Below are 10,246 nucleotides of genomic sequence, written 5' to 3' on the forward strand. Positions count from 1 at the left end.
GGATCTTGTATAGTTCAGGCTGGCTCTGAGCTTGCTGTGTAACCAAGGCTGTCCTACTTCTGCCTCTCCCTTACCCCAAGTGATAAAGTTATAGGCATGTATCACCTAGCTTTAGTGCACAGTTCATTTTGTGTATAGGAAGACGTGTGAGTATGGGTGCATGTATAGAGGTTAGAAGTCAATCTTGAGTGTCATTCCTCAGGCACTATCCATTTGTTTTTTGAGATAGGGTCTCTTATTGGCCTCCAGCTCATGGAGTAGGTTGCTAAAGCTCCAGAGATCTGCCTCCCATTGCTAGGATTATGAGCATGCACCACCAAACCCAGCTTTTTATGTGGCTGCTGGGGATCAAGCTCAGGTCCTCATTCATACTTGCATGGTAAGCACTTTATTGACTGAGCTTTCTGTCTAGAGTATAGTTCTTTTGTTTTTAGTATATATGAGCATTTCACCTGCGTGTATGTCTATATACCACTTGCATACTTGGTGCCCATTACGGCCACAATAGGGTATCTGATGGCCTAGAACTGTAGTTACAGACAGTTGTGAGCCATCATATGGGTGCTGGGAATGAAACCTTGGTCCTCTGAAAGAGCAGCCAGTGCTCTTAATTGCTGAGCTATCTCTAGCCCCTATGTACAATTCTTTATCAGTCCTTTTAGGCCCATTATTTTTTGCTTTCTGTTTTCTCCTTAGGGCATAACTACTCTTGGTATTCTGCAAATGTGTTTTTACTAAGTCATATGAGTGCGCTAGGACTTTGGTGGTGAAAACAGTAGGGTCCCCACAAGTGTAAATTGAATTCTGAATTCTGATATGCTTTCCATTGGGCATGCAAGTTTTTATTTCTGTGGGCTAAAATAGCAGGGTCTGCTGTCCAGCATGAATGATCTAGGTTTCTTCTCCACACTCAGTGGTCCCCAAATCAGAGCAGATCGTTGATTCTTTCTCATCTTTTCAGTCATTTTCCTCTCATCACTGTTTAGCCTTTTTCTTTTATGGCGTACTGTAAAGACTGTTCATTATTCCTGGGAGGGCTGACATTTATGGAGGAACTCTTTCCCTGAAGCTTGGGAGTTAAAGACTGTAGCTGCTGCTGAAACAAAGCTAGCTGAGGCTAGACAAGTGCAGGCAATTACAGGTGTTTCCTCCCCATCTCTTAACTCTGCAATTAGAAAGGACAGAAGGCAGTGCCATTTCTTAATACCTGTCCTCTTCTTTTGTCTCCTGAATCTAGGTGTCAACATTGCATATTTGAACACTGGCATCGGAGGACATAAAGCCCCCAGTTTGGCAGACCGGCAGCGTGAATACCTTTTAGACATGATCCCTCCCCGGTCTATATCTCAGTCCATCAGTGGACAGAAATAACGCCTGTTCCACTTACACTGCCCATCCTTGAATCCTTTACCCATTTCTCCTATTGCCCCCAACTTCCGTCGCATGCAGTGCCTGTACTGGTGCCTACCATACACGGAAAGCAAAACCGAGAAAACAGAAGACAAAAATAGACATCAACAAGAAAACACACGCCCCGCCCTGCCACCTCCCCTTTATCTCACACTGCTGCGATCTGTTCTCCTGCTGCTCTGTCTTCTCTCTTCGATTTCCTTTAACAGTGAGGTGGATCTTTGCCTCTGATAGAGGTCAGAATGAGGTCCTGGGGAGAATCTAAGCCCTTTGCTGTGTGTTTCTAAAGTTTGTTTATGCTATAATTATTATCGTTTTTAATTATATTGTGTGTCTTCCCTTTGTTCTGTGGACGGTTAACACCCCCCATCTTCTGTTTTCTTTTCTTCCCTGCCTCCTTTCTGCTAATACTCCCTCTTTTTTAAGAAAAAATACAAATGATATACCCATTCAATGATCACATGTAGATTGCAATGGATCCTCAGCTACCAAGTAGGACATAACTGAGAATGTTAGGGACAGAGATTTTGAATGCACTTAACCTGAGTCGTGGAGTGGGTATCATCAAGCAAGTAGGAATAGCATCCCAGCTATGGTTGGTCAGGATCTGGACAGTTATGGAAGCAATGTTTTGGTAATGAAGTTGAGCTCTTTAAGGAAAGGAGCTTCGAGGAAGAAGCTTAAAACAAAAACTACCTGTAGGGAGATGGGGAAAGAGGTGTGACATAAGTTTAATAGTGTCCCAAAGAGGACTGCAACCAGGTCCTGGCCTTTAGTTGCTGGGGGAATAAGATTGGTCTCCTGACCCCAGTGAGGACACAGACATCTGTTCCAGGCCAGCCATCCCAAGATCGTTCATCTTATTTTCTTTGTAAAAGTTGTCTCCCATCACATGTTCATACCCTCTTAACGGATGTTAATCTTCCTTTTAACTACAGTCCCAGAGGAATGGCTCCTTCCAGGCAGCAGGTGGCCGGGGTCCTAGAAGTTGGAATAGGTAGAAGTGAATCACGTGACAGAAGGAGAACCGAGACATAGAGGAGGAAGAGGTTTCTCCCAGCAGTCGAGATCCTGGAATTTTTCTATCCCTATCCCCTCTTGAGTGCTGAGAGAGATGGGTGTAGGTCCCTAATCAGGTTGGCGCTCTGCTCCACCTCTCCTATGCTGACTGTAGATCCAACTCCTCAGAGCCAAGCAACTCTTGTCAAACTAGCCATGGACCTCAACTATACAAGTGTTGTCTTCCCCAACCTCCCAAATTTTATTAATTTTGCCGTTCTGGTTTTTTTTTTTTTTTTCTTAGGCGCTACTAATGTAGAGAATGAATTGAATTGTGCAATGTTGCTGTTCTGGGGTTAGGGAGGTAAGCATCCTGTTTGCCCACACTGCGGCAAGGAGGAGGGGACCAAACTGTTTTTGAGGTAAGAGAAGCCTGAAAATGAAGGGTTTCTGCTCTCCTCAGAGTGTGCGTGCGCCTGCCTCTACAGCTCTAGAAGCCGTCAGAGTGTACTGGGGACACTCTGAGCAGATGTATGAGGAGTTGTGTGATATTTTGCCCTTGATAGCCACCTGAGGAAATTCCCTCATTTTTATTTTTAAAAACTAAATAATTTTTTTAAAGTAAGAAGGCACTTTTAAAATTATTCACACACACAAACTGCACACCTTTCCCATAACATTGGGGGTAGGGTGGAAAAAGAAGCTGAAATCAAGCTCAAATCCCTACTCTGGTCTCTCTTTCCAATACTCCAGTGCCACTGTGGGTGATTATACTGGCCCTACGGGCCTTCCTGGCTTTTTTCTTTCTTCTCTTTCCTTCAAATTCGTTGAGCACTTAATAAAGGAGCAGAGATACAGCTGTGTCTGGGCTCCCCAAGTGGTGAAGTGACCTGGAAGCTGGATGCTAGTAACAAGTAGTTTGAGCGGGTCATTTCAAGTGTTTTTCTGGGGAATGTGGTGCCCCTGACTGTAAGTGGTGGGGAGGGAGGGGGGCTAATGGAGCTGGGTCTGGGATTATTTTAAAATTATATACATATATATATATATAAAGATATATTCTTACATCTTTTCTTTGCCCTCTGTGCTTTGAAAGCACTGAATAAATTGATTTTGTTTCTCTCTTCCACAAAATGGGAAGATTTTTTTCCTCCATTTTTTAAATGTTTTTCTTACCAGTCATCTTGCCTTGTGGCATGTCTGTCTAACCTCTCCCTACCCCATGATGAAGTGCCATTTCTGTTAAGTCTCCCTGATCCCCAGCTCAGAGGTGCTCAGAGGTACAAGGTGCCCAAGTTTGTCAGTTGAGATTAAAAGGAACAGAGAATGTGCAATACTGTCCAGCTGGGGCCTGTCCCTGCCCTGAGCTAGGTTCTCTCCCTGGGAGCCAGGCCACTTTGAATAGGGTTTGGAAGTAAGATGTATAGAAATGGGGATGGTGGGAAGGAAAGCCCAGAGTACAGTGCCTGTTTAGGTGCTGAGGCCATAGGGGAGAAGGTAGATCTTCCCTGTTTTTATCCCTTCAGGGTCAATCACATAGAAGCTGCTTATGAACTAGTCTAGCTCTGTGGCCCTTTGCTCAGTTGCTGAGGTTTGGTTTCTCCTCCTCTCTTCCCCATCTTCATGTCCTTCCAGGGATTAGTGAGAGGGGTGAAATCTTTGTTAATCATGGTAAAGTGTTAGCCTTCCATCTCCTCCTTACTCCTGCCCCTGTCCCCCTTTCTTCAAGCCTCTACAGTTTACATCATTGATTGCCTTGTGTCCTTCCAAACCTTTTTTTAAAAAAAACAAAACAAAAATCTCTCATCCTCAGGCCATGGGCCCTTAGACACTAACCCTCATGCCCTAAGGATAGGAGGAAAGGCCCTGAGGTCAGCTGTCCTTTACCATTGGACTTTGACTCTCAGGGGTCAGGAGAGTGAGGAGCCAACCAGTACACTCTGGCTTCCTCTAGACCCTGAGGCACTCAAAGTAGTCATTCATGGATGGTGTCCTACTCTGTAGAAACCTGAAATGGGTGGATTAGTGGCAAGGCTGAGGGGTAAAATGAGGAGACAGAGGTCCTTATTTGTCAGTTTTATTTTGTCACTGACCATAGCATCTGAACTCCCTCCATCGCTGAATAAGTATTTTTCCTGCATTTTGGGATATATGTATGGTAGACATTTCTTTTTAAAGACACCGAGATAAATGTTTTCCTGCCTTGGTTACCTTTCCTTGCCCCTTTGAAAGGAATTAGCTATAGAACTGCTTTGTAAAGATGCTTCTTGATATTTTACTTTTGTTCCTTTCCCTAAACCATTTCCATTTCTCCCTTCCTTCTAGAAGGCATAACCCTTCTTTCCACAGCCCCTTCCCCCACTCATCCTAGGCTCCCTTCCTTTCCATCAAGATCTTCATTAGCTTATGATATTTGCTGCCGAGATGTTATAACAAGGACTCATTCGTGTATATAAGCTATTTCTTGATCCATTTAAAAGGAATTGTACATTGTGTAGAAAAAAAAAAACTGAAAAAGAGAAAAAAAAAAGCCCTAGCCATGGATATTGTGAAACTGTGTTATGTCATTTTGTAATGTGCCCGTTTGTGTATGATCCGTGCAAAAGGGTTTCTGGGGAAGGGGAGGGTGTAGGGAGGCAGGGCTTGTGAGGGTGGGGAGAGGAGTGGGCCGGGCCCAGCACACTGAGACTGGCAGCTGCTCCAACTCCATCCCTCCTTAAAGATGCCACCTCCCCCACCACCCACCCCTAATTTGTGCCTTGCCCTCCCCACCCTGGAGTAATCCCTCCAGGTCACCAGCACTGCCTTGGCAGAGCCCACTCCCTACCCTAACCTGCCCACTCTTCCTACCCCCAGCATTAGGTTGATACTGTGGGGAAGTGCTGGAGGTTGGGAGGTAGCCGAGGAATGGGGCAGTTCCTGGGGGCATCGAAACCAAGTATTATTATGAATTGTAATTGTATTTGCACTGTTTTCCCCTCTGATTGCATCAGCATATATACAATATACCTATATAACAAATCCAGTGTCAAAGCTTTCTTATGCAAGGAATTTCCCCACCCTTCAGAAAAGGAACCTCATGGACCTCTGAAAGGGTGGATTGTCAGGAGATAGTAGTAAAAAGGGAGGATTTTAGTTATCCTAAGAAAGTTACCTGCACCATTCTAGGCTGTGTGGATTGAGGTGAGGCTGGCTCCTGTGAATTACAGGGCTCTAGGGCTAGCACTGTAGGACACAGGCACAGTGTGGATATCTGGGGCCTACTGACTTGCTGTGTGATCTTTGGTGGAGCTCAGTGTCTTCAACCTGTGAAGTGAGAGAGGAAACCACTGGCCTCCACGCTTAAAATTCCACAATTCTTTCCCCATCTACCAAAAAACAAAAAGCACCCTGAGGGGAAGGGAGTGCTGGGCTGAAAGACCAGGGAGGAAGTGAAGAGTGACTTGTAAGTGTTACTTATATTGACAATGTCTTTGGGAAATTGCCAGTCCCTTGCTTCAATATTAATCTAGGAGAGGTGGCAGTGATGGAGGATGTTAAGCCAGTGACATCTTAGCCCTTGTGTTTCTAGCCATGTCATGACAGGGACCAGGCTCCAAGCCTCACCTCACAATCACAGAGTCCTTAAGGATGGTTAACCAATGAATGCCCACCATGTTGGTAATCTAGTTGCTATAGGATGTGGAATTTCCCTCATCTTGGTGACAAGGAGAGCTCAGATGTAGCCCACATCTTTCCTTCCCTCAGATCTCACCTGAACCCCCAAAGGCAACTGTTCACAATCTGTCTCCTTCAGAGGCCCAATTTATTCCCTCATTTCCTGGGCTGAGTGTTTTTACTCTCTTAAATTATTGACTCTAAAGCCTAGAGAGAGCATAGGTTGATGGGTGAGGCCTTGGTGAAGGTGGAGGATAGATTGGGGTGGGTGGCGGGGAGCAGGGAGGTGGGATGGGCAACGGCCTTCCCTGAATAGGGTGGGTGGGAGGGGAACAAGACCCTTTTGCACAACTCTCTTCTTTTAAGTTTCCTTTTTTTTTCTTTTTTTTTTAATAACTCATTCTAATTTTCTGCATTGTGTTTGGGAAATAAAATGGAAAAACTAAGACCAATAGGAACTGGTTTTCAAAAGGTAAATACACTCCCATCTGTTTCAGAGGCTGCTGAGCATTTCAGCAGTGAAGATTCAAATAATAAGCTAATTTTTGGAGAAAGGATTAAAAGAAAAACTTTGTAATATTTATCACTTGCAAGCTATGTTTAATAAAGAAAGGAATGGTTTCTAAGTTTTCCTGTGGCTTGTGCTTTGGTTGTGGCTCTGGTGGGAGAATCTGAGGAGTATTGATGCATGAGTTATGGCTTGTGCTCCTACAGTCCCACCATAATACTGTTGGCTCCTATTAAAGCCCTTAACTACCTCTGCTGTTCCTTTCCACCTCTAATACCCTACTTCAACTATTCGACTGTATGATGACTTTTTTGGGGGCGGGGCGGGGGGGATTTCGAGACAGAGTTTCTCTGTGTAGCTTTGGATTCTGTCCTGGAACTCACTTTGTAGACCAGGCTGGCCTCGAACTCCCAGAGATCCGCCTGGCTCTGCCTCCCGAGTGCTGGGATCAAAGGCGTGCGACACCACCGCCCGGCTTATCAGATAACTTAAGAGTCCAAAGGTATTAGGAGCAGGAGTCAAGCTTGGCATATATATACATGCCCTACCCATCACACACTTGTGTTGGTCTTAGTAGAGTATAATTGTTGGTAGCTGGTTTCTCTGGACAGTGTTTCAGCATCAGAGATTCACACCAAATCTTAACGCCAGAATGCATCCTCTCCAGAAAGGCCTAGAACTGCTGTCTCAACACAAAGCATCAGTCATCAGATGGCTCAAGGGTTAAGAACACTAGCTGCTTTTCCAGGAGACCTGGGTTTGATTCTCAGCACCCACATAGCAGCTCACAACTGTCTGTAACTCCAATTCCAGGGAATCTGACACCCTCACACAGACATACATGTGGAAAAAACATCATGGACATAAAGTAAAAATTATTTTTTTAAAAAAAAGATTGCTGAAATGGCTTGAGGTTAAGATTACTTGCAGCTATTGTTGAGAAGTTGGGTTCAATTCCCAGCATCCATATTGACTTCCAAGAACACCAGGTGTGCACATAGCACATGTATGTATGTGCAGGCAAAACATACATATAAAAAAAATTTTTTTTTTTTGAGAGACTTCTCTTTGTAGCCCTGACTGTCCTGCAACTCACTCTCTACCTCCCTAGTGCTAGAATTATAGGCGTGGGCCACCACTGCCCAGCCAAATCTTTTTTTTTTTTTTTTTTTTTTTTAATGTATACAATGTTCTACCTGCATGTGTCTACATGCCAGAAGAGGGCACCAGATCTCATTACAGGTGTTTGAGAGCCACCATGTGGGTGCTGGGAATTGAACTCGGGACCTCTGGAAGAACAGGTAGTGCTTTTAACCGATGAGCCATATCTCCAGCCCCCGCCCCAGCCAAACTTTAAAAATTAAAAAAAGAAACAAACTGCCAGGCAGTGGTGGCACGTGCAATGTAGGTAGATTTCTGAGTTCAAAGCCAGCCTGGTCTACAGAGTGAGTTCCAGGGCTACACAGAGAAACCCTGTCTGGAAAAACTAAAAAAGGCATTGGGCTGGAGATGGCTCAGTAGTTAAGAGCACTGGCTACACTTCCAGAAGACCTGGGTTCAGTTCCCAGCACCCATGTGGTAGCTAACAACTGCCTGTAACTCCAGGGGGATCTGATACCCTCAGTTTGACCTCCACAGATACCAGCCATACATGGTTCACAGACATACATGCAGGCAACGCGCGTGTGCATGTGCGTGTGTGTGTGTATTTTTTTTTTTTTTAAACGAGGCAGTGGTGGCGCACACCTTTAATCCCAGCACTCCGGAGGCAGAGGTAGGTGGATGTCTGAGTTTGAGGCCAGCCTGGGCTACACAAGAGAAACCCTGTCTTGGAAAACAAGAATGGAGGAATACAAGGCACTGCAGTACATGCATGTAGTCCCAGCCAGTGATGCAGACCAAGGCAGAAAGAGCCTTATCCTAGAAGTTCAAAGCCAGCCTAGGCAATGTAACAAGGCACTTTTCTAATAAGTAAATAAGCAATATTAGAGGCTCACTCAGGTCTGTGTAGAGGAAGAAAATATCACTGCTTGCTAGGAACAGGGACCTCAGAAAAGGCAGCTGGCTGCTGGAGACAAAGAATGTGAAACCTTGGATAGTGTAGTTATGGTTTGTATTGCTCTGATGAAACACCTGACCAAAAGCAAGTTGCAAAGAAAGCATTTATTTGACTTACACTTCCACACTTAGTCCATCACTGAAGGAAGCCAGGGCAGGGGCTGCAGAGAGATGCTTACTGTCTTGTTCTCCATGGCTTGCTCACTCTGCTTTATTACAGACCCCAGGACCACCTACCCTGCAATCACTAATTAGAACATGTCCGACGGGGCTGCCTATAGCCCAGTCTTAACGGAGGCATTTTCTTAACTAAGGTCCCCTCCTCTCAGAGGATTATAGCTTGTGTCAAGTTAACATAAAACCCACCAGTAAAGTGGCCCAGCCAGGGCAATGGTTCTCAGGTAGCCTGCACAGAGGTGGTGGCACTGCACACTTTGGTGGAGAAGCCCAGGGTAGCAGGATTACAGAGAAAGACAAAGTAGATGGCAGCCCCAGCCCACCTGGAGGCTGGGATGGATGGGGTCCGAGTCCTGGGTGGCAACTTTGGCGGAATGAGCCCTTGAATGGGGATTATAGGCTGTGGCCACCTCCAGGTCAAAGACATTCTCAAGTGTGCCTTTCCTCACAGCCTCTTAGAGACCAGCTTGGCATCTCAGTAACCTCTCTCCCTAACCACGTGCCCCAGCTCCTGATAAGGGAGCTTAGACCCCTCCTGATACCCTGGCTGGTCTGTCCAGGTCTCTGAGGAAAGCAGAGGAGGATGCTGCTAGAGAGACTCAATTAGTTAGTCTGCCAGACCTGAAGAGCAGTGAGGAAGCCTGAGAGAGTGCATACAGAGGCAATCTCCTGGAACACTCCCAGAAACCTATTGAGTCTAGAAGGGGCCGGGCAGTGATGCCACACGCCTTTAATCCCAGCACTCAGGAGGCAGAGCCAGGCGGATCTCTGTGAGTTCGAGGCCAGCCTATGTACAGAGCGAGGTCCAGGACAGGCACCAAAGCTACATGAGAGAAACCCTGTCTCGAAAAACCAAAGCAAAACAAAACAAAAGAGTCTAGCAGGGGATGACTAAGATAGGTAGGGCCCAAAGTGACTTTTCCTGGACACACCATTTGGGCAGAGCTGAACTAGAGCCACTCATGGCCCTTGTGCCTAATCTGTGAGTGAAGGCCTTTTTTACCCACACATCCACACCCAGCTTGCACTGGCCAAGGTATGTCCTCCAGTGCAGGTAGCTCTTAGGACACTGGCAGAGATGAACAACGCCATACCGTGCAGATCCCTGGGAGTTAAGTGTGGCTCTGGGTTCCCTATCATAGCCGAGTGGGCACTGGCCTGATTGGAACCCATGCTGTTTTCTGCCTCGAACTGGTAAAGAGCCTCATCTTCAACAGAGACTCCCACTCTTAGTGTGCTAAAGAAAAGCAAACAGCCAAAACTCACAGGCTAAAGGAGTGGTCCTAAAGGATGAAGCTGAGACCTGCTCAGAGAAAGAAGGGCACATCACTTTTATGAAGCAGTCACTAGTACAGCAGGAAGGGGACAGAGCCACAGGTGGGTGGAGGTACTTGCTGGAAAGGGAAGGCTCTGTGTGTGTGTGTGGGGGGGGGGGTGTTG

At 46.0% G+C, this 10,246-nt stretch overlaps 1 protein-coding gene across 2 annotated transcripts in view; it reads left to right on the forward strand.

Moving 5' to 3' along the window:
* The window catches only part of Gatad2b (GATA zinc finger domain containing 2B), an 84,318-nt gene extending 78,891 nt beyond the window's left edge, over positions 1 to 5,427 (forward strand). For both annotated transcript variants that reach the window (XM_059265755.1, XM_059265756.1), the window contains exon 11: positions 1,238 to 5,427. In XM_059265755.1, the coding sequence (XP_059121738.1) occupies positions 1,238 to 1,371 (134 nt within the window). In that variant the 3' untranslated portion in view covers positions 1,372 to 5,427. The remainder of the gene's footprint in view (positions 1 to 1,237) is intronic.
* The last annotated feature ends 4,819 nt before the right edge of the window (positions 5,428 to 10,246 follow it).

Source organism: Peromyscus eremicus, chromosome 6 (assembly GCF_949786415.1).
Source record: "Peromyscus eremicus chromosome 6, PerEre_H2_v1, whole genome shotgun sequence".
NCBI classification, from domain to species: domain Eukaryota; kingdom Metazoa; phylum Chordata; class Mammalia; order Rodentia; family Cricetidae; genus Peromyscus; species Peromyscus eremicus.